At 42.9% G+C, this 24031-nt stretch overlaps 1 protein-coding gene across 2 annotated transcripts; it reads right to left on the bottom strand.

Moving 5' to 3' along the window:
* Nucleotides 1-1721: 1721 nt before the first annotated feature.
* On the bottom strand, nucleotides 1722-23213 carry LOC105022011 (vasoactive intestinal polypeptide receptor 2). 2 transcript variants are annotated; one of them, XM_020041718.3, is made up of 14 exons: nucleotides 22924-23213; nucleotides 22658-22814; nucleotides 20561-20663; nucleotides 20257-20364; nucleotides 17965-18059; nucleotides 14793-14890; nucleotides 11178-11316; nucleotides 10177-10324; nucleotides 5470-5530; nucleotides 5297-5366; nucleotides 4706-4797; nucleotides 4461-4599; nucleotides 4239-4280; nucleotides 1722-2593 (listed from the first exon to the last, which is right to left on the bottom strand). In XM_020041718.3, the coding sequence occupies exons 2-14, from the start codon at nucleotides 22742-22744 to the stop codon at nucleotides 2420-2422; spliced, it is 1356 nt and encodes a 451-aa protein (XP_019897277.1). In that variant the 5' UTR covers nucleotides 22745-22814; nucleotides 22924-23213; the 3' UTR covers nucleotides 1722-2419. The 2 variants fall into 2 exon arrangements, with proteins under 2 accessions (XP_019897277.1, XP_010888405.1); XM_010890103.4 differs by having other exon boundaries at nucleotides 22658-23213.
* Nucleotides 23214-24031: the final 818 nt, after the last annotated feature.

Here is a 24031-nt window from a genome sequence, read left to right as displayed (position 1 = left end):
AAAGAATAAAGGATATTCCTTCTAATTGCCGCATTTCTGATTCATTCTTGTTCCATATACACTCACCTAAAGGATTATTAGGAACACCGTACTAATACTGTGTTTGACCTCCTTTCGCCTTCAGAACTGCCTTAATTCTAAGTGGCATTGATTCAACAAGGTGCTGAAAGCATTCTTTAGAAATGTTGGCCCATATTGATAGGATAGCATCTTGCAGTTGATGGAGATTTGTGGGATGCACATCCAGGGCACGATGCTCCCATTCCACCACATCCCAAAGATGCTCTATTGGGTTGAGATCTGGTGACTGTGGGGGCCAAAATCAGTACAGTGAACTCCTTGTCATGTTCAAGAAACCAATTTGAAATGATTCGAGCTTTGTGACTTGGTGCATTATCCTGCTGGAAGTAGCCATCAGAGGATGGGTACATGGTGGTCATAAAGGGATGGACATGGTCAGAAACAATGCTCAGGTAGGCCATGGCATTTAAACGATGCCTATTGGCACGAAGGGGCCTAAAATATGCCAAGAAAACATCCCCCACACCATGACACTACCACCACCAGCATGCAGAGTGGTAACAAGGCATGATGGATCCACTACCATCTGAATGTCTCAACAGAAATCGAGACTCATCAGACCAGGCAACATTCTTCCAGTCTTCAACTGTCGAACTTTGGTGAGCTTGTGTAAATTGTAGCCTCTTTTTTCTATTTGTAGTGGAGATGAGTGGTACCCGGTGGGGTCTTCTGCTGTTGTAGCCCATCCGCCTCAAGGTTGTGCGTGTTGTGGCTTCACAAATGCTTTCCTGCATATCTCGGTTGTAACGAGTGGTTATTTCAGTCAAAGTTGCTCTTCTATCAACTTGAATCAGTCGGCCCATTCTCCTCTGACCTCTAGCATCAACAAGGCATTTTCGCCCACAGGACTGCCGCATCCTGGATGTTTTTCCCTTTTCACACCATTCTTTGTGAACCCTAGAAATGGTTGTGCGTGAAAATCCCAGTAACTGAGCAGATTGTGAAATACTCAGACCGGCCCGTCTGGCTCAAAATTGCTTAAATCACCTTTCTTTCCCATTCTGACATTCAGTTTGGAGTTCAGGAGATTGTCTTGACCAGGACCACACCCCTAAATGCATTGAAGAAACTGCCATGTGATTGGTTGATTAGATAACTGCATTAATGAGAAATTGAACAGGTGTTCCTAATAATCCTTTAGGTGAGTGTACATTAGTACAGTCAATACAGTAAAGTGAGGGGTTTTTCTTATTCTATGATCAAAAACTGATTTATGTGATTTTCTTTTTAGAGTGTGTGTGTGTGGTTGTCTGTGTTAGAGTGATGGCGTGTGTGTGTGTGTGAGGGTGATGGACACACGTGAATCAAGGGCACCCTAACTCTCCACTGAGGCAGACTGTGGACCAGGTGTGTTTAATGCCTGGAATGACAAGCTTATTCCAGCAGAGAAAAAAAGCTCAGCGTTACACTCACTCACACACACACACACACAGACATGCACACACACGCACACACTAACAGACACACACACTAACAGACACACACACTAACAGACACACACACAGACACACACCCACACACTAACAGACACACACACACTGACACACCGACACACCGACACACACACTAATAGACACACACACACACACACACACAAACTAACAGACACACACACACACTAACAGACACACACACACACACACACACTAATAGACACACACACACAAACTAACAGACACACACACACACTAACAGACACACACACACTAACAGACAGAGATAATGACATATCCAGTCTCTCTGTGGCACTCGGCTATTCATTAACGTTGGGTCTCGGGGGGGGGTTTTCTCCGACCAATATAATCACTTGAGTCCCCTCTCTGTTCTCTCAGGCCTCCATTCGAACAAGTTCCAATATCTGGCATATTTTTCATTTTGCCCAATTGTTCCCCCTTCTAATTTCATGATGTAGAATTCGCAATTATGGGCCTCGTTTAAAGTCCACGTCGGGTGCTGGAGAATCGAATAATGAAACGTTTCTCTCACAAAGCCGTTCGGCTTCTCATCACAGCTCCCTCAGCCAGGACGTGGTGGCTACACCGCAACGGCACACAGACAAAACATCCTGGTTTCCAGGCCACACAGGAGAGAGGAAGGAGAGAATACATACTTTTGGGGGGTGGGGTGGGGGGGGGGGGGTATTCAAGTTTTATTTGATACAATTGACTAAATAATCTTTGCTGAAATAACAGTATTCAGATCCATAGTGCAGCAGTATGTGGGCACCACAGGCATGGGCTTAAACCGCTGGACAAACCCGGGCCACAGAGGATGAACTCCACAGGATAGAATAAGGTCCAGTATGTCTCGTCTGTGCGGCGTCACAGGCCGATCCGTTTCAGAGGGAGGTGGTCTCCGTCTGCAGGATGGACTGGGCTCTGGAGCTCCTCTGGAAACCAGCAGGGGGGTCAGTCTTGTTGGGGCTCATTGACACGCTGTGCAGGCGGCAGTCCCGTCCGACGTAGCGCTTCAACGACACACTCCTCCACTTACTCTTCAGCTCAGCCTGGACCTGCACACAAACACACTTACAGTGGCAAGAACCAGAACCAGATACACTGACGATTAAGCAGGTTTTCCCACCTACAAAGCATGTAGAGGTCTGTAAAAATCCAGAAAATCCCATTGTGTGATTTTTAAGTAATTAATTTGCATTTCATTGCATGACATAAGTATTTGATACATCAGAAAAGCAGAACTTAATATTTGGTACAGAAACCTTTGTTTGCAATTACAGAGATCATATGTTTCCTGTAGTTCTTGACCAGGTTTGCACACACTGCAGCAGGGATTTTGGCCCACTCCTCCATACAGACCTTCTCCAGATCCTTCAGGTTTCGGGGCTGTCGCTGGGCAATACAGACTTTCAGCTCCCTCCAAAGATTTTCTATTGGGTTCAGGTCTGGAGACTGGCTAGGCCACTCCAGGACCTTGAGATGCTTCTTATGGAGCCACTCCTTAGTTGCCCTGGCTGTGTGTTTCGGGTCGGTGTCATGCTGGAAGACCCAGCCACGACCCATCTTCAATGCTCTTACTGAAGGAAGGAGGTTGTTGGCCGAGATCTTGCGATACATGGCCCCATCCATCCTCCCCTCAATACGGTGCAGTCGTCCTGTCCCCTTTGCAGAAAAGCATCCCCAAAGAATGATGTTTCCACCTCTATGCTTCACGGTTGGGATGGTGTTCTTGGGGTTGTACTCATCCTTCTTCTTCCTCCAAACACGGCGAGTGGAGTTTAGACCAAAAAGCTCTATTTTTGTCTCATCAGACCACATGACCTTCTCCCATTCCTCCTCTGGATCATCCAGATGGTCATTGGCAAACTTCAGACAGGCCTGGACATGCGCTGGCTTGAGCAGGGGGACCTTGCGTGTGCTGCAGGATTTTAATCCATGACGGTGTAGTGTGTTAATAATGGTTTTCTTTGAGACTGTGGTCCCAGCTCTCTTAAGGTCATTGACCAGGTCCTGCCGTGTAGTTCTGGGCTGATCCCTCATTTTCCTCATGATCATTGATGCCCCATGAGGTGAGATCTTGAATGGAGCCCCAGACTGAGGGAGATTGACCGTCATCTTGAACTTCTTCCATTTTCGAATAATTGCGCCAACAGTTGTTGCCTTCTCACCAAGCTGCTTGCCTATTGTCTTGTAGCCCATCCCAGCCTTGTGTTGGTCTACAATTTTATCCCTGATGTCCTTACACAGTTCTCTGGTCTTGGCTATTGTGGAGAGGTTGGAGGCTGTTTGATTGAGTGTGTGGACAGGTGTCTTTTATACTGGTAACGAGTTCAAACAGGTGCAGTTAATACAGGTAATGAGTGAAGAACAGGAAGGCTTCTTAAAGAAAAACTAACAGGTCTGTGAGAGCCGGAATTCTTACTGGTTGGTAGGTGATCAAATACTTATGTCATGCAATAAAATGCAAATTAATAATTTAAAAATCATACAATGTGATTTTCTGGATTTTTGTTTTAGATTCCGTCTCTCACAGTTGAAGTGCACCTATGATAAAAATTACAGACCTCTACATGCTTTGTAAGTAGGGAAACCTGCAAAATCAGCAGTGTATCTAATACTCCCCACTGTAAATATCAAAAGGCTCGGTTACAGAGAACACACCAGAGGAAGACACCTGTATTCACCGTTCAGCTGACTCACCTCAGTGTTGAGGAAGCAGTAGAGGACCGCCACCACCAGACCCTAGTGAACAAGCAGTGTGTATAACATAGTCAGCTTTTAATAGACTAGATCCAGTACACAGCATATACGACATTAAACCAATGGTATATGCGCTGAATGAGGTGAATAAAATACCCAGGAATCCCTAGACCCCAGGTGGGTTGCTAAGGCTAAGGAAGAGGTTTTGAGGTAGTGACGTACCTGGAATGACCCCAGGCCCAGGTCGAACAGTATCTTGTATTCATTCATCCTGTCGCTCCCTGTCTCCACCAGATAGACAAACACCATGTAGTTGATTCCAAACAGAGGGATCAGCAACAGAGTCGACTTGGCTAAACGCCTACGAAACACAGGTGTGCGCAAATAGTATGTGAAAATGTGACTGACGGTGTTGTGATTGGTTGATGGGAGCAATACTGCGATTGGTTGTTGGGAGAGCACTGCACCTGTACTGTGATTGGTTGATTCCACCCACGTTGGAACGGCGTAGTTTCTGGACAAGGATGCGGATGATACTAACGAACAGAATGAAGTTGACCTGACCAGACGATAGAACAATTAGCATGATTGTGATCCATTAGAGCCCCACTGACATCCCTTGGTTACCCAAAAGGTTCCCTGGTTACCCAATAGGTCCCCTGGTTACCAGACAGGTCCCCTAGTTACCAACAGGTCCCCTGGTTACCCAACAGGTCCCCTGGTTACCAGACAGGTCCCTTGGTTACCCAACAGGTCCCCTGGTTACAACAGGTCCCCTGGTTACCAACAGATCCCCTGGTTACCAGACAGGTCCCCTGGTTACCAGACAGGTCCCCAGGTTACCCAAAAGGTCCCCTGGTTACCAACAGGTCCCCTGGTTACCCAACAGATCCCCTGGTTACCCAACAGGTCCCCTGGTTACCCAACAGATCCCCTGGTTACCAACAGGTCCCCTGGTTACCCAACAGGTCCCCTGGTTACCAACAGGTCCAGGCGGAAGAACCCCATGAATTATCCTTTTATTTGTCACCCATCGGGATTGTTGACCTGATACTCACTATCACAGACGCCATTATGGGCCAGTTGATCACCCTCCTAGGGATTAAGGTGTCATTTCTCTCCCAGCAGCTGTGCAAACACACACACACACACACTTATTAATCATGTTTTGATGAGCTAGTGAGACAGTAAAACCTCATGTTGCCTGTTGACTACGTCTGAGCAGACTCACCCAGTATCTTCCAGATATATCCTACAAAGGACCCACGCCAGCAAAAACACTAAGGGAAGCCCTGAGACCAAGATTGAAAGAAAGACAGAGAGAGATGGAGGGAGAGATAGATTGGAGAGCGGGAACGAGAAAAAGAGTGAGAGAAAGACGGACGGATGAAGAGAAATATATAGAAACAGATAGAAAGAGAGAGAGATTGAGGTAAAGTGGGAGAGGGGAGGGGAGGAAATACCGGAAGAGGGGAGGAAAATGCAAGCAAAAACATTACAGAGGATGAGAGAGAAAGAGGGAGAGAGAATGAGGGAGAGAGAAAGGGGGAGAGAGAAAGGGGGAGGGGAGAGAGTTTAACGAGGCAACCCAGAGAAAACCAGACTTCATTGAGACACAATTTAAACATCCACCAAAGATCAGCCTATAAACGAATGTAAACACCACAGACACGATCCAACTGTAACTACATAAACACAAGGAACATTAACACACTGGCTGGTTAATGTCATGAGCTGACGGATGAAGGAGACACACCCACCAGTCCAGGAAGAGAACTGGAGAGGAGGGGGAGACAGAGGACAGTATAACAGTGTTTATACACTCAACATATACTTCATTGTTTTATAACGGGAATAAAAACCCCTGTGTTTTATGACTGAGGTTAAAACCGGGGCTGTGTTTGTGCAACGTTTCCCCTAGGCTAATTCGGCAGCATTGCACCGCCATGTGGCTGTTTCAAGTTGAGTGATTCCAGAAATATAGAATTTTTAAGATGCTGTCTGCGACTTTTACTTTATTTTAAAACCTCCCATTTTGGGGTGGAAGGCCAGAATTGTGTTTATACATGCATGATCAATAATGGAATAATAGAATAATAGTAGAATGACACAGCACACCCACCAGAACTACACCAGATGCTCAAATAGATTAAAAAATTGCAGAAACCACAGCAAAATGTGTAGAGCTGCAGGTCATTTCTGGTTGCATTGAGAAGGGACAGGTTGAAGCTCAATGTCAAATCCAGATTTGTCATACTGTCACATCTAAGCCAGGATGACCCACATGTCCTATTGGCTTAGATGTGATGCAGACAAAATCAGCCACACAATTTAAAAATATTTCTTCATCAGAATCTACTCTAATGCTTAGATTCATGTTTTTTGTGTCTATCTGGAAAAGTGTCTGTCATCATTTGTCATTATGTAGAACTTGGGCTCTATTATAGTTTATTCGCCTCCTGGTTTTAAAAACCAAGGCAATAAATAAATGTTAATTTGTCTGAATCCAAAAGAAAAGAGGAAATAAACACAAGCATAACAGTTCCATACTTCACCAATGCTCTTGATTTTACAAAGGTATTCTCTTCAGATGGATCATGGACATTAATGTGTCCTCCCACTGAAACAATACATAGCGTTTATATGTTTTTAGATATAGGCTTATAACACATTTTCAGAAAATCACTGTCTGGTTTGAAAAAAACTGAAGAAGAATGGATTGGTGTGAAAAAAGAAGTGATATACACATGAACTCTACATATGAATTTGGATAATGGAGGGATAATGGAATTTTGATAATGGAGGGATAATGGAATTTGGATAATGGAGGGATAATTGACTTGACAGTGCACTGCTATTAAAATATATATGCTTTATCCAAGCTACCTATTCATTTGACAGAGTTGATTAGGAACAAAAACACAGCAGAGCAACTGTATATACTGTGTAATTTGGTTCTGAACTTACATAGTTCAGCTACAGGTCACGGAGATCCAGAATGCACACAGGCTGAATAGAACCATCGCAATATGAGTGACTGCGTCTCACACAAAACCACTTGTTAAGCTGGCGCCCCAACTGACCTTAAAAGGAATGTTAGGAAATATCTATTTTTCTCAATGCCGTGTCCTATTAAAATAATTGGTTTAAAGGAGAGTTGGTAGGAGTTTTATCTTTGCCACCACACACAAAGCACTACAGGCATCGCCATACAGAGGAGCCCCCATGTGCTTTTCCATATCAGAATTAGAACGATAGTTAGCAGTAACTACATATGATGGCACAAGGACTTCGTTCTAAAACATTAATAATAATATATGTTTTCTACAAAATGACAGATACCTGATATGGGTCCAAATCGAAATATTTCTCCATGCTTCGGAGAAGAGTGAAAACCCTCCACGGAGTGATAATAATGCTGGTCTCCACAAACAATCAGTGTCATCAACAGTTTCTCACGTTTGTTTCCCCTGATCTGTGTTGCCATAGTCCAAAGGGTTGAAATGTGAAATAACTGCCTAAGTCAGGAGATGGGTTTTAGCAGACCCTCGGAAGTGGAAATAAAATCTCACAACTAGATGACATCAACGAAAATGTTGTCCCGTGATGTCTACAGACATCCCCCACACAAGCAATAAATGGCTTCGAGAGAATGAGTACCCAACTGGTAAACAGTCAGTTACAGATGTGTCACTCAGTCAGATGGTTAGCCTAGCTGCTGGCGGAGACTTCTGTTGGCGTAATGGGCCGGGCTATTATCCAGCTAGAACTGAGCCTGACCTCAGCAGAGGCGGAAAATTGGAGAGTACGTTTTTATTATAACTTTTGTGTTTTACACAAGCCGGGCTAATTTGAGACAGAGGCTGGCTGTTTGACTGGGGGCAGGCTGCAATACATGCAGGAGGAAGCGAAAGGAGAAAGAAACAGGAAGCAAGTACATAGAACGTTTAATACAGGGGACCAGAAAGTTGGGGTCAGGGCCCCATGTTGGGTCCCTGCAAGAAAAGCAGTCTTCTGGTTGGGTCTTCGTCCTGCTGAGTGATCTAGACATTTAAAACCAATCTGATAATGGCGGCCTATGGGACTCATGGGACAATTCGGCCCAAACGATGGCAGTGGATTTTCTATTGTATGACGTGTCAATGACGCTGATTTTGTTCCAGTATTAAAATAATCTGACCACTCATTGTCTCTATAAGCTCTCTTTGAAATGCAGTTAAAATGCAACAATTCAGAGTTAAAAATGACAAACATTGTTGTACAGTGGAAATCGGTGCTTGTTGGTCTTACCTCGATCACCCTCCAGCGTTTATACCAATTGCAATTACATATTTATTTTCCACTAAATTGCGGATATTTCGACTTACATTTCTAGAATTTGAATGTGGTGTTATCACGTGTGCTCCCTTATTTCTGGTTTGTAAATAGATTGATAAGTAACACTCAGGAATACACATTTTGAAAGAAGTTATCATTAACTTTATTCCATTCAGATTTCTCTTATTTTCCTTTACAATTGTTGAGTAATTTCTTTCAGGCAAGCCCAGTTCAGCCGGCCCGCGATAGAATGTGTCGCCATCTCGAGAGTCGGACCCGGGTCCCCCATGTGAAAGGCTGTGTTGTTAACCACTAGACAACAGAGTTGTATATTTGCTGGCCAGTATAGCCTCTTGTCTATATTGAGACCCGGCATCTGTATATTCTGAACAAATGCTCTTTTGCCACTGGCCGTTTTAATAGTTAATTGGCCATTCGTGAATTAAATTGATACAGTTAAACTGATTAACGTTTCTTACTAAGTTTACCTCTACCACAAATAGCGGCTATGTATTGTGTTTGCCACTGGCTGTTTTAACAGTGTGTATTAGCGAGTAATAAGCTTTACCGGTATCTACTAACTTACTGGAATAGTCATAAGATTTGAACAATTGCTAGCGAGTCTGAAGAAAATTATTTCATTTCATGGCATAGGAACATATTTTTTCTTTCATGGCAAAACAACATAATTATTTCTTTCATTTGTGAATTATATTTATACAATAACTATCAATAAAGGCGAAAATAAATAACTTTTTCATCAAGTGAAAAGACGAAAGAATTGTGGAATCTACCAGAAATAATAAATAAATGTTGTTGCTTTCAAAAGATTTGAGCGTAGGTCTTCCATATGAGAGGCACTGTCTTTCACCACTATGCCACGGCATTACAAGTATCAGCAGTCGCTAGACTCCATTGAGGATTGTGTTAAATAGGCTTACTAGTATCTACTTACTTCCTAGGAATAATCATAAGAATTGAGCAATTGCTAGTGAGACTGAAGATGAACTATTCCATGCCAGAAACAGTCGCAATATAACCGTATACCGTTTCAGTTAAGGCTTAAGATATCGTAACTACGTTGTTAAGCCAGCAAATGTGTTTTTCTCTCCTGACCCTAAACGCATGCACGGGTGCGTACTTCACAAATCCACTAGAAACAGTCGCAATATAACCGTAAACAGGCTTACCGTAATGTAGATACTAACAGTTTTAGCCAGCAAAGTTTTCGTCTGTATGGAATAATTCATAATGCATACTACGCACCGCCCGCGAGGAGATACGAACTCGGGACCTATAGTTCACAAGTCCACTTCTCTAACCACTACACTATTTAACAAGAGCCAGCCAGCCAGTCAGTCAGTCAGTCAGTAAGAGACATTCGCTCTTCTTAGCTGGCTCCACTTACGCGGTGCGGCAATAAAGCTTCAGAGTTCATAAATTGTCTAAAAATACAGTAAATAATCATCAAAGACAACTGCTGTAAAATCTTGGTAGAGCATGGATCTCTTTTTTGTCTTGCTTCCCTAAAAAAAACAACTCAGCCTCTTACTTTTAAGCTGAAACAAATCCTATGGTAAAAACTGGTGTGTGGTTCTGTGTTGGTTTGTTTGGTTCTTACCCCAGCCAATGGTGAGGTAGACGGCAAAGTGGGTGTAGGCATAGGTTACCAAGAGGAGTGTGTGTAGGTACAGACCCTCCACCAGCAGCCAGAAGAAGTTAGCCATGATGAAATAATTAAACATCACCAGAATGACCTTACAGCCCACCTAACACACACAAATACACAAGCACATATACGAAATCACAAAATAATCTATATGAAATAGAAGGAATGTTTGGAAAGCCATGGTAACATGAATAATACTCTAAGGAAAATGATGCATTTTACACTTACATTCTGTAGTAACTATGCAGTAAGAAAGATCAAACTACATTTAAAAGTGGCGTACTACAGAGGGTGATGATAGGTTGAGACTGTCTACCAGACCTGCCTACATGTCCTGTTTACCTGTCTGTCTTCCTATCTGTCTACCTGTCCTGTCCTCCTGTCTGTCTACCTGTCCCGTTTACTTGTCTGACTTCCTATCTGTCTACCTGTCCTGTCTACCTGTCCTGTTTACCTGTCCTGTCTATCTGTCCTGTCTACCTGTCCTGTTTACCCGTCTGTCTTCCTATCTGTCTACCTGTCCTCTCTATCTGTCCTGTTTACCTGTCCTGTTTACCCGTCTGTCTTCCTATCTGTCTACCTGTCCTGTCTATCTGTCCTGTTTACCTGTCTGTCTTCCTATCTGTCTACCTGTCCTCTCTATCTGTCCTGTTTACCTGTCCTGTTTACCCGTCTGTCTTCCTATCTGTCTACCTGTCCTGTCTATCTGTCCTGTTTACCCGTCTGTCTTCCTGTCTGTCTACCTGTCCTATCCTCCTGTCTGTCTACCTGTCTAGTGAATGTTGATGTTCAGTTGTCTATTAAACTGGGTGACAGAACTGCCTTAAATGACATGGGCTGGTTTATATTAACACAAAAAAAAGTGAACAAAAACAAAATATCTACAAAATGTTTTACAATTGTCCTAGTCCTTCTTCATGTATTTTTCTGGCGCGTGTTCTGCAGTGTCTCACCAGTGACGGCTGTGAGCTGCAGTCAGTGGTCTGGTCAAAGGAGAAGATGACTGAGTCCTTAATCAGCACGGCCACCGCTCGCAAGATGAATGACACAAACAGGTTCAGATGGATGTAATTCCTGGTGCAGTGAAGCCTTCTGCGTACACACACACACGCACCCGCACGCACACGCACACACATGCACACACACGCACCCGCACATATGCAGAGAGAGTGAACACAGACATGAAATCAGGATAAGAGTGTTTATAAACAGTGTCACTATGTGAATTATGGGATGTATAAACATCCAGAAATGTCCCTGATAGCCCACTGTAAAAGAAACTCGCAGAGCACTGTAGACGCAGCCAAAACACTACTTTCACTGGGTGGACGTGTGGACGTGTGTGTGTGTGTCTGTCAGGCAAAGGCCCCCCCAGATAGCATATGAACCCATTATTGCTCTGACAAAATGTTTGAAATTAAACTGTTTGACTCTAAATGGCCTTACATGCATTTTCAGAAACGCTGAGAAATTCTCATTGAGAGGGTCGAGCTACAGGTTTTCCATGTGATCACCACACAGACAAGTGACAAGACATTAACACATTTGAAATATGATCCAAAGTAATTTAATAATCATCTTTATTTGGAAGAAAGTACTAGGACAGTTTTTCTTCTTTTAGAAACACAGACAGGTGACAAATTTAAGGAAATGCCTGAATAAACGAGTGGAGGAACATAACGAATGGAGATGCTTCCAGACAAGTGTACTGCATGAAGTGTACTGAACATGCTTAGCAGGCCCATAAAACCCCCGAAATAAACCTTTCAAACAGTTGAGGAAAACTCTCCAGGAAGTAAGCATGGATCAGCCACTACCATCAGCAGAAGACCTCACCTGACTACCAAGGCTGAACTGTAAATAAAACCAATTAAACCAGAATATTGTACATTAAACAGCCTGTAGCATTCTGGACGGATGACACGTGTGTGTGTGTGTGTGGGGGGGGGGGGGGGGGGGGGGGGGCCTCAGCATACCAGCACGTCTGTGAAATATGGTGAAAGGGGTGTTATGACTGGGGCATGTATATGTGCCTGGAAAAAGCTCACAAATCTGATGATGTAACTGCTGACAGCAGAAGAAGAATTCATCCTGAAGTGTACAGAAACATCTTGTCTGCAAAAGTACAAGCAAATGCCTCTGCTCAACTCAAAGGGTGGCTCTTCATTTTACAGCAAGACAGTGAACCCCAAACATAGACACAGCAAGGCCAAAAGTAGGATGTTTTTTTCATGTTTTTGTTTAATTTCCTGAAGACGAGATTAAGGCAAAAAGACAAACAACTGAAAATGATCAGTTGAAGATGATCTTCCCTGGTGTTACTCTGCCAGGCCTGTACTGGGTATCACCAGAGAAGATACCCAGTACAGGCCTGGCAGAGCATCACCAGAGAAGATACCCAGTACAGGCCTGGCAAGCCATCACCAGGGAAGATACCCAGTACAGGCCTGGCAGAGTAACACCAGGGTAGATACCCAGCATTATTTCAGGTCAATAAGTCACAGACTTCATACAGTTTTGCAACCAAATACTAAACAAAAGTTCATAACTTAGACATTATAAATCTGACCCAATCCTCTAGGTGCCCTGTAATGGGGAGCTGTGTATAATAGATGTGTTTTCATTTTAAAAAAATACCCTGCCATCGTCCAACAAAAGTATATCTACTTGAATGTCATGTAATCGTTTTTTTAAATACATACAGTACCAGTCAAGAGAGAGAGAATGAAAGAAGTGTGAAGAATTTACAATATGAAATGTATTTATCTAAAAACTTCTTTGGTTACTATATGATTCCATATACGTTATTTCATTGTTTTCATGTCTTCACTATTATTCTATTTTGTGGAAAATAGTTAAACTAATGAAAGACCCTTATTTGAGTAGATGTGTCCAAACTTATAACTGGTACTGTATGTCGGTTAGTTGTTGTATTGTGTATTTGGTCCTGTTTCCTGACTGGCTAATAGCCTTGCTATGACTGGAGGTGACAGAATGCGTGCAGAAGGTAAGACTCAATCAGGGTTGCTGTATGGGAATTCGTGTCCAAACTTTTGACTGGTTGTGTACATACTTATACAAATTGTGCTGCGGGGTCATTCAATCTGTGCCTCAAGGGCGCACAGGACAAGAAGGTTCAGGACCATGGAGAGCACGCATCGGGAGAGAACGTTCCTGACCAAATTCCTGACCAAGCACCAGGGAACGAGAATCTCCCTCGGTCTGGGGCTCCACGCAAGATCTCCCCTCGTGGGGCATCAATGATCATGAGGAAGGTGAGGGATCAGCCCACAACTACACGGCAGGACCTGGTCAATGACCTGAAGAGAGCTGGGACCACAGTCTCAATGAAAACCATTAGAAACACACTACGCTGTCATGGATTAGAATCCTGCAGCGCACGTAAGGTCCCCCTGCTCAAGCCAGCGCACGTCCAGGTCCATCCGAAGTTTGCCAATGACCATCTGGATGTTCCAGAGGAGGAATGGGAGAAGGTCATGTGGTCTGATGAGACAGAAATATAGTTTTTTGGTCTAAACTCCACTCACCATGTTTGGAGGAAGAAGAAGGATGAGTACAACCCCAAGAACACCATCCCAACCGTGAAGCATGGAGGTGGAAACATCATTCTTTGGGGATGCTTTTCTGTAAAGGGGACAGGACGACTGCACCGTATTGAGGGGAGGATGGATGGGGCCATGTATCGCAAGATCTTGGCCAACAACCTCCTTCCCTCAGTAAGAGCATTGAAGATTGGTCGTGGCTGGGTCTTCCAGCATGACAACGACCCGAAACACACAGCCAGGGCAACTAAGGAGTGGCTCCGTAAGAAGCCTCTCAAGGTCCTGGAGTGGCCTAGCCAGTCTCCAGACCTGAACCTAATCGAAAATATTTGGAGGGAGCTGAAAGTCTGTATTACCCAGCGAAAACCCTGAAACCTGAAGGATCTGGAGAAGGTATGTATGGAGGAGTGGGCCAAGATTTTTGCTGCAGTGTGTGCAAACCTGGTCAAGAACTACAGGAAATGTATGATCTCTGTAATCGCAAACAAAGGTTTCTGTACCAAATATTAAGTTCTGCTTTTCTGATCAAATACTTAAGTCATGCAATAAAATGCAAATGAATTACTTAAAAATGTGATTTTCTGGATTTTTTGTTTTAGATTCCGTCTCTTACAGTTGAAGAGTACCCATGATAAAAATTACAGACTTCTACATGCTTTGTAAGTGGGAAAACCTGCAAAATTGGCAGTGTATCAAATACCCCACTGTATATATTTTTCCTATATTGGGCCTGTGGGAACCCTGCTGCAGGAGGCTGTGTCTGACACCAGACCCCACTGGCCCAAACTAGCAAACGCACGTGTTTCCATAGTTACATAATTGACATAATTCATACACATAGAAAAGGACCCATGAGAATTCATTTCAGATGACCAAATAGAAATGCGAAAACATTTTTGGGGGGTGGGGACTCGTGTGTGCGTGTGTGTGTGGGTGTGTGCGTGCGTGTCTTTGTTGTGGCAGGTGTGTGTACGTTTTTTGTGTGCGTATGTGTGTCTGTGTTACCTGAACAGACAGAGGATGAGGGTGGAGGCGACGAGGGCGACGAGGGACACACTATGGCCCAGTGTATACAGAGTCTTCACCACCGTGTAAAACACCAGCTACAGGACACACACAAACCCCCCCCCCCAGACATATTATATACACACCAGGCTACTGCAAGGACACACACGCACACACACACACACAGAGAAGGTATACTCTTTGGCGTCGCGATAAAAAAGCTGATTGTCAAAACAGTCTGGGTCTATTCCAGTGCTTACAAGCAGTTTGGAATGCAGCAGATACGTACTTGGTTGCATTTGCGCTGTTTAGCTTCCGCCCTGCATGAATTACCCCCGCCCCCTCATAGATGTCATACCACGAGAGGTTGGGAAATAAAGGCCACCAGTGTGAATGTCTTAGTCTTCATCGTTCTTCTCTTCATCACCCTGTCATCCTTATAAACAACATTCCCCCAGCCTGAGACACCATCGGACAGACACGTGTGCAACCCACACAAACACTTTGTGGGGATGAAAATGTATTCCCATTCAAAATCCTATTTCCCCCTAACCTTCACCCTAACGCCAAAGCTAGCCCCAAAACCCTGGTGCTAACCCTACATCTAAACCTAAATTTAACTCAAAACCAAAACGTATAATCTTAGAACTAATTCTGTTATGCTGACCCTCACACTGACTGTAACCGTAAAATAGCTTTTTTATAGCCTAAAATAGTCCTCACTTGACATTTTCCACAGGTTACTATGGTTATAAGGACTTCTCTGTCCTCGGGGAGAGAGAAAATACATTTCCTTTCTACAGAAGAACTTACTGAGACAGAATCCCTTCCTCTGACTGTGGAATCTCACTGAAACACCTGACAGGGCCTGGGCTAACTCAACCATAGTGTCTGTCATACAGTATCATAGAGTCTGTCAGAGTACCATAGAGTCTGTCATACAGTATCATAGAGTCTGTCATAGATTACCATTGAGTCTATCATAGAGTACAACATAGTCTGTCATACAGTACAACTGAGTCTGTTACAGAGTACCATAGAATCTGCCATACAGTACCATATAGTCTGTCACACAGCACCATAGAGTCTGCCATACAGTACCATATAGTCTGTCACACAGCACCATAGAGTCTGCCATACAGTACCATATAGTCTGTCACACAGTACCATAGAGGCTGTCATACAATACTACAGAGTCCATCATACAATACTACAGTCCGTTATACAGTACTACAGAATCTGTTATACAGTACTACAGAGTCCGTCATACAGTACTACAGAGTCTGTCATACAGTACTACAGAGTCCGTCATACAGTACTACAGAGTCCGTCATACAGTACTACAGAGTCTGTCACACAGTACAACAGAGTCTGTCATACAGTACTACAGAGTCTGTCACACAGTCCCGCTGCATCAGAAAGGACAAGTTAGAGATGGACAAAGAAACAGAGGAAGAGAATGAGAGAAAGAAAGAGACGTTGAGAGAGAAAGTGTGACATTAAGAGGGACTGAAAGAAGACAGTGATGGAAGAGATAAGGAGAAAAAGGGTGAGTGAGAAAAGCAACGAGGAAGAGACGAGAGTGAATGAACGAGTGAGAACAGAGAGTGAGAGTGCGAGATGAGGGCAAGAGTGTGAAGAGAAATGAGACAGAGCGAGAAAGACTAGTAATTGAGAAAGAGAAAGGGAGAGAAACAAGCAGAACCCATGATGGTTTACATTCCTTCTCGTTGGTTGTAATTCCAACCCCAGACACAGTATAAGCTGGTACTTGGCAGATTGCCTATTAGTTGACCAGGCTAATAAACATTACTACTATTAAAGAAACAAATGGGAACAACTACAAATTAATGACCAAATGACCTTGGTGCACAGGAATCCACGCAATAACCTGGCACGGCCATTTAAGCCATCTGAATAAACACAGGGAATACACACACAAACACACACGCTGTGGTCTCTGACCTTAAAACCGGCTGTCCCCAGCAGACAAAGAGACAAACAGAAGATTCCAGCACCAGAGAGGCTGTGATACAGTAACTGATTCAGTGACCGATCGCAGTGTCTGTCTGCATTCTAAACAATTATGCCCAAAAAAACGCATGATTTTAGTCATTTTGGACCCAGTGCTGGTAAAATATCAGTATTTTGAAATATCAGTATTTTGACAGTAGCCTCTGCTACTGTCAAAATCTCGAAGGCCGCAGTTTGTTCGAAAGTTTGTTCACAGTTCGCATTTGAGAACAATCACAAGAACGGACTACATGCAGGTAAGCAAGGTAGATAGTTATCGACAGATAGCTGACTTATTTAGTGCTATTTTGTTTATTTAGGTTGTACTCATTAGCGCAGGGGATTGAGATGTTAAAGGATACTTAGCGGTTTACTTTTGGGTAACAGAGGTAATGTTATCCCTCTGGCTAGCTAGCCTCAATGTTACTTAAATGTTATGCAATACCGTTGCCTGTTTGTTTTTGTCATGTGAACGCTCCCAATCAAAACATCTGAAATGAAACAGATTCCCGAATCAATAAAACATTTTAGGGAGAATGTAATTCAAGGATTAAAACATGATCATTTTACTTTTTAAAACATATCCGTTATAATACGTTTTTATTAAAAACATGATATTAAAAAAGTGATCAATGTATGTTTTTATGTCATGCATGATTTTTTTGCCGGACCGCGTAAGCAGAGACGGCCTAGAAGAGTGAATGTCTCTCACTGAGTCCTTGACTGACTGACTGACGGCTCCAATAACAGTCAAAACGCATTACGCCTGAGGTTCAGGACAGAAAAGACTTCGCTGGCTACAACTTTACATAGCTACGCAATAGGAAGCGTGAAATAAAACGGTTCTGGTGGATTGTTTACTATATTGCCTTATACATTTCAATTATGGCTTTCATTGTGGTAAAGAAAATCTGAGTTAGCACTGCCAGCATAATATCCTGCTGCTAAAATAAAGTTTATGAAGCCTCGAATGGCCATCACTAGTCATCGTCACCTATATTGATAGACACTGTATCTACTGTATGTCATTCACAAATGGCTATTTAGCTGTTAAAACACCTGCTACCCAGCAGTTGGGCCATGTGACTCATAATTGTTTTGAGTGTGATTGGTGATTTTGTAGGCTTCACAAACTGTGCAGTTGCCACGGTGATCCTACCTGGTCGTCTTTGGGCTCGGCGGACCAGCAGATGGAACTGATGTTAGGGTAGACATCAGACCAGCCGGCTGTCGTACAGTTCCTGCTAAATTTACCTGACCCGGAGAACAAACAGTCATGCAAACAGTGACAGACAACAACGTAAATAGTTATAAACAGTAATTCTAATAATGACCAACATCAATATACCAAACAGTAACATACAGTAATATAGTAGCATTCAGTCATTTATAAACCGGCTGGATAGAAATTCCAAACGCTATTGGCTGATAGCTGTGGTATATGAAATCAGATACCACGGATGTGACATCGAATCACATCATGTTTTGCTGGTACTTTGTGTATAACAGCAATAAGGCATTTCAGGGGTTTTTGATATGTTACCAATATTCCCTGGCTAAGCACTGTGTCCAGGCACTCAATGAGTTGTGCTTGCGAACAGCTCGTAGCCGTGGTATATTGGCCATATACCACACCCCCTCGTGCCTTATCACTGACATAAACAGTGACAAATAACCATATAAATGTTTATAACAATAATATAAATACTGATAAACAACAGCATATAAATATTTACAAACAGTCATGAAAGTAATTCCCCTTTAACATTGCCCAACTTTGATTCAAATCTTACAATTTAGCATTTCCACTAAAAGCTATCAACATCAGTAAAGACCCCTCTACTGGGGCGCCCTGATCTACCCCACAAGAAATCAAAATATGCCCTTTTCTGCAGTTTAAATACTTTTGTGTCACATATGGAAATGGTATATGTCTGTAACCTACAAGTCGCGTTACAAGTCACTGTCATCTATTTAGAACAAGAATGCCCTGCTGTCTGGCACAACTGTCATCACCTTCCCACAATAAGCAAGGCAAATGCATTGTACACGGAATTATATCTTTACAATCTCAAACTGTGCACAATTCTGAAAATGAATGATGTCAAATGTAATGCTCCCATCCCCTCATACAGTTAATGACCTCCATTAGAATGACTGGAATGGACACCCTGATTTATAATAAACTAACCTGATATAATGTTAACACTCCCTGTCGCAGTGCCTTGGGGAATATATCTGGAGAGCCTCAAAATCGAACAGGATTGACCCATGGTATGGAAAAATATTTGTTATTCATTAAAAAAAGGTTTATCATCAGCTGATACATTAAAAACTTTCGCACAGGATTATTTCACTTGTGCGCATCAATTTAATCTAAAGACTACGAGATTTAATGGTGATAGTAAAAAACGGAATAGTTATCGGTGGACAGAGATATAAATAGAGATAGTAAACAGTGATATACTGTAGTTATCGGTGGACAGAGAAATAAATAGAGATAGTAAACAGTGATATACTGTAGTTATCGGTGGACAGAGATACAAATAGTGATAGTAAACAGTGATATACTGTAGTTATCGGTGGACTGTGATATAATAGAGTGAACAGTGATATGGATGGGTCAAATATCTATGCAAGACCTGAAAACCATTTGTTTCTTTCAGGCCTGTCCCAAACCGTAATACCTAACCCTAACCATTCAGAATGACTACCCAACCCTGACCTTAAAACCAAACCACAATACCTAGACCTAACTATTGGGAAAGACCACCCACCCCTGACCTTAAAACCAAACCATAATACGTACACCTAACTATTGGGAAAGACCACTCACCCCAACCTTAAAACCAAACCATAATACCTAGACCTAACTATTGGGAAAAACCACCCACCCGACCTTAAAACCAAACCATAATACCTAGACCTAACTATTGGGAAAGACCACCCACCCCTGACCTTAAAACCAAACCATAATAAATAGACCTAACTATTGGGAAAGACCACCCACCCCTGACCTTAAAACCAAACCATAATAAATAGACCTAACTATTGGGAAAGACCACCCACCCCTGACCTTAAAACCAAACCATAATACCTAGACCTAACTATTGGGAAAGACCACCCACCCCTGACCTTAAAACCAAACCATAATAAATAGACTTAACTATTGGGAAAGACCACCCACCCCTGACCTTAAAACCAAACCATAATAAATAGACCTAACTATTGGGAAAGACCACCCACCCCTGACCTTAAAACCAAACCATAATAAATAGACCTAACTATTGGGAAAGACCACCCACCCCTGACCATAAAACCAAACCATAATAAATAGACCTAACTATTGGGAAAGACCACCCATCCCTGACCATAAAACCAAACCATAATAAATAGACCTAACTATTGGGAAAGACCACCCACCCCTGACCTGTAACAGGTGGATGTTTACCGTGTCGTCCAAAGAGATGTGTGACAGCAGGAGGGCAGGGGAGAGTCACCACTTCCCCAAATGGTGCTGGGGCCCAACATGTGAAGTTGTCCCATAGACCACCACAGCCTGCACACACACACACACACACACACACACACACACATCAGGGGAAAGAATAAACACATTCAGAGGTGGTAGGTGACCCTGAGAACAGAAAGAGAAGATCCAGTCCACTATCTTTAAAAGTAAACGAATAAGAAAATCAATACACCGTCCATAACTATGTGTGTGTGTTTATGTGTGGCTGTGTATGTGTGTCTACCTTCAGGCTCTGGAAGTTGTGTCTCCAGCTGATCATGACATTCCTGTTCTGCCTTCTGCATCTCCCAGAAGAAGTGACATGTGGGATGCCTCCCGCTGACTTCCTGGACAGACAGGAAGTAGAAAGACGGTCAAGAGGTGTGTCTCGATGGCTCCCCATTACACCTCTTGTCACCTTTGTTTGTCTCCTTTGGGGCGCTCTCGGACGTAACTCATGGGATACAGGATGTAACTCATTAACAGTGTGAAAGGAGGAGAGACACGACTGTGGAAAGACAACAATGGGTGTGGGGGAGTGGAAAGAGGGATGTCGAGAGATGGGTTTCAAGAGAGGAATATGAAAAGAAAGAGGTGAAGAGACATTAAGTAGACAAAGAAATGTAGAGAGAGAGAGAGAGATTCTTGCCATCTACTAGACAGAGCTAACTGAGAGTACAGGGATAAAGGCATTGGATGCATATCGTGACCCAGGCAACAGTAACACTCAAACAAACAACCCCCCCCCCCCCAACCCGCACACAAACACACACGTAAGTACACCTTCTGACTCGCAGGCTTTGTTTAAGGTACTCACACACAGACCAACACTAATGTGTTTACATTTTTTTTTGTGTATGGGCGTGTGTTGGTAGTTCAGCTGGGATCTGTTGAGTTTATGTTGTGAAACAGAGCTCCGTCTGGCCACAGTTCAGGATGGGCCTGCTGCTATCACACCCGTTACAACAAACTAATGAACTCTTGTCAACAGCACACATACACACTAACTCTGTTGTCACCAGCGCACATACACTCTAACTCTGTTGTCAACAGCGTACATACACTCTAACTATACACTCTAACTCTGTTGTCAACAGCGCACATACACACTAACTCTGTTGTCAACAGCACACATACACACTAACTCTGTTGTCAACAGCGCACATACACACTAACTCTGTTGTCAACAGCGCACACACACACTGACTCTGTTGTCACCCGCAAACAAACAAACTAACTCTGCTGTCCCAGCACACAAACAAGCAATCGCACATGACCTCCTTATTGTCTCAACCAATCACACAAGACCTCATTACTGTCTCAACTAGTTACACATTTTCACCATGTCTGATGCATATAGACTTTCAGCCCCTGCATCTTTGAGCCCCAGCATCTTTGAACCCAGCATCTCTGAGGCCCAGCATCTTTTGGTTATGCAAAAACCACCTATACAAATATCTGAAAACAATCCAATCAGCCATGAAGCATCCTCATTCTCATCTATCATGTAGCATGACAGAAAGAAAGACAGAAAGACATAGGGTAAAGTTAAGGCTAAATAGGGATTCCAGATGGCATTGCTGTCTTACACAGGGACTCCACTATGACGGGAATGTACCATTACAGCCCTGTCAACATGGTTTATGGGGTGTTGCACTGGGAGAGAACTTCAGGAAATTCCTTTGCATATAAAAGGCATATTTTCCCCGGTAGACAACATTTATCGTATTGGAAATAGAGACTAAGCGCTTTTGCGCCGCTACACAAATGCAATGGGATATGGCTGGAATGCCTTATTGTAAAGGTCAGTCCCAAAACAAGACCCCCACTAATCCCACTTCAACCACCGCACACACAAACCTGACCCATTTCCCATACCGTAGCGGGCAGTGCTGAGTGCTGAAAGTACGATATTCAATGACAATATATTTCATCATGACTGTAATCGCCAAAATAAAAATGTTTTAAGAATTACGGGATTAACCGTGAGTAACAATAGATTAAACATTTTGATTAGCAGAGAACCACCAAAATTAGAGTACTGCCAACTAAAATCTAATTAATCTCAAAGGTACAGTGACCTATCAAAGTCCATACATACCTCGGAAACCGAACATCTAATGGGCCTGTAGTCATTAGAAAAACCTTGAAGATTTGTCTAAATATAATCAAGTGTCATGAAGCCCGTTTAACAACGTCTACAGTTATAGCTACCACAACTGGATGGCATTAAAGATTTATGAGAAGTCCATTGTAAGCTAATATATTAGGCTAATATATATTAGGCTAATAAATAGGAATATATCATTAATAATACGAGAGAATAGCGTAGCCTACTCACCGTCTGTAACAAGCAGAGGAAAAGGAGAAGCAAATTGACACGCAACCGCTTCATGGTTGCATGCACCGCACGAGCTACCATCCCCATGAGTACCCAGTGCACCGTGGGGTCACCGAGCGAAATATATCGGGTCCATCTCAATGAGCAGTGCGCAGCTCTGTAGCAGTTCCAGGAGAATATTTAATTTCACTCCTAACTATAAGAACGATAAATCAATGAGACATCAGAAACTGAAAAAAACATACATCCAAAATGGTCAACATCACCTTGGTGTTGGTGAAAATAACTAGTAGAAAAGCCGTTAAACTCCAGACATCGGTTCAGACGCAGGTATGGCGAAAGATAGTTCTACGAATGACGGAAACCAATCAGTTGTTTTTAAGCCCGGTATAAACCCGCCGTAAGACAAAAAAACGGAAATAAGGAGAGTCGGAGTTAGAGAAAGCTGTGATGGTAGCTATTAGAAGAGAGGCGGAGGTGGGACAGCAGATCTCTCACGTTAAATGATGGCACTGCGCGCTCCAGTAATCTGCTCTGTTCCATTCGATTGTAATCTAATTGCGCTTAGCTTCCACCGCCTACCAGTTGGCTGAAGTGGGCTGATTCAGTTGTGAGCGGTTGTTTAGATGCATCAGTTCGAAATGTATAACACACAATTATTGCAATTTGTTCTGGACCCCAAAACGCGGCAGAATTGTGCCAGGGCAAAATCTAGTTGGCAAGAATAAGTTCAAATTCATATTTTGCCACATTATTGCAGAGGTAAAAGTTGCAAACGGAAATTTTCATATGAACCACGGGTCGTGGCACATTGAATGCTTTCTTGGAAGATTATAAATGAATGTGTTTAGTTATTAAACAATGCTAAGTTAATGAGTCATACCGACATCGACTTGGACCGTCATTTAGAAAACGACATGTCTCCCACAGGCGGCATGGGTATTATTTTTGGATGAACTAATTTCTTATTGTATTAATTAGCCTATTAAAAATAGCAACATAAAACAATGTTGATCATCTTACATTTTATTAGTCAAACATGCCTGGCCATTTGGCATTTAAAACACTTCTGTATTATTATTTTTATTTAAGTATAAGTATTGTCTTGTAAAGTATTTCTTTTAGTATGGGTGTTCAATTAACACTATTTAATTAATTTATTTTACAAAAAGAGATGTTCCGAATTATGGTAACGGAAAGGTGGCATTTGGCTTTCCCGCTTTCTCTCCTAACTGCCCATTGACAACTGCCTGGATAGCAATGACCATCACTCTTCTGAAAGCTTTCTTGCTCTTCATAACCATGACCTCAGGGGTATTATTTGAGGGTCAGTTAACCTTACCTTACCCGTCCCCTTCTACAGCCCACAGCGCG

This window comes from Esox lucius, chromosome 21 (genome assembly GCF_011004845.1).
Source record: "Esox lucius isolate fEsoLuc1 chromosome 21, fEsoLuc1.pri, whole genome shotgun sequence".
In the NCBI taxonomy this organism is placed as follows: Eukaryota; Metazoa; Chordata; class Actinopteri; order Esociformes; family Esocidae; genus Esox; species Esox lucius.
This window is presented reverse-complemented; position numbering and strand designations above follow the sequence as displayed.

Excerpts from the sequence above, each read along its gene's own strand:
- LOC105022011 (XM_010890103.4), bottom strand. The coding sequence starts at position 22,744 with ATGGGGATGGTAGCTCGTGCGGTGCATGCAACCATGAAGCGGTTGCGT. Across the intron at positions 11,317-14,792 it reads CTCATCCTCTGTCTGTTCAG|AAGGCTTCACTGCACCAGGA; the intron begins GTAACACAGACA and ends GTGTGTACGCAG. Across the intron at positions 5,367-5,469 it reads ATATATCTGGAAGATACTGG|CTGCTGGGAGAGAAATGACA; the intron begins GTGAGTCTGCTC and ends GTGTTTGCACAG.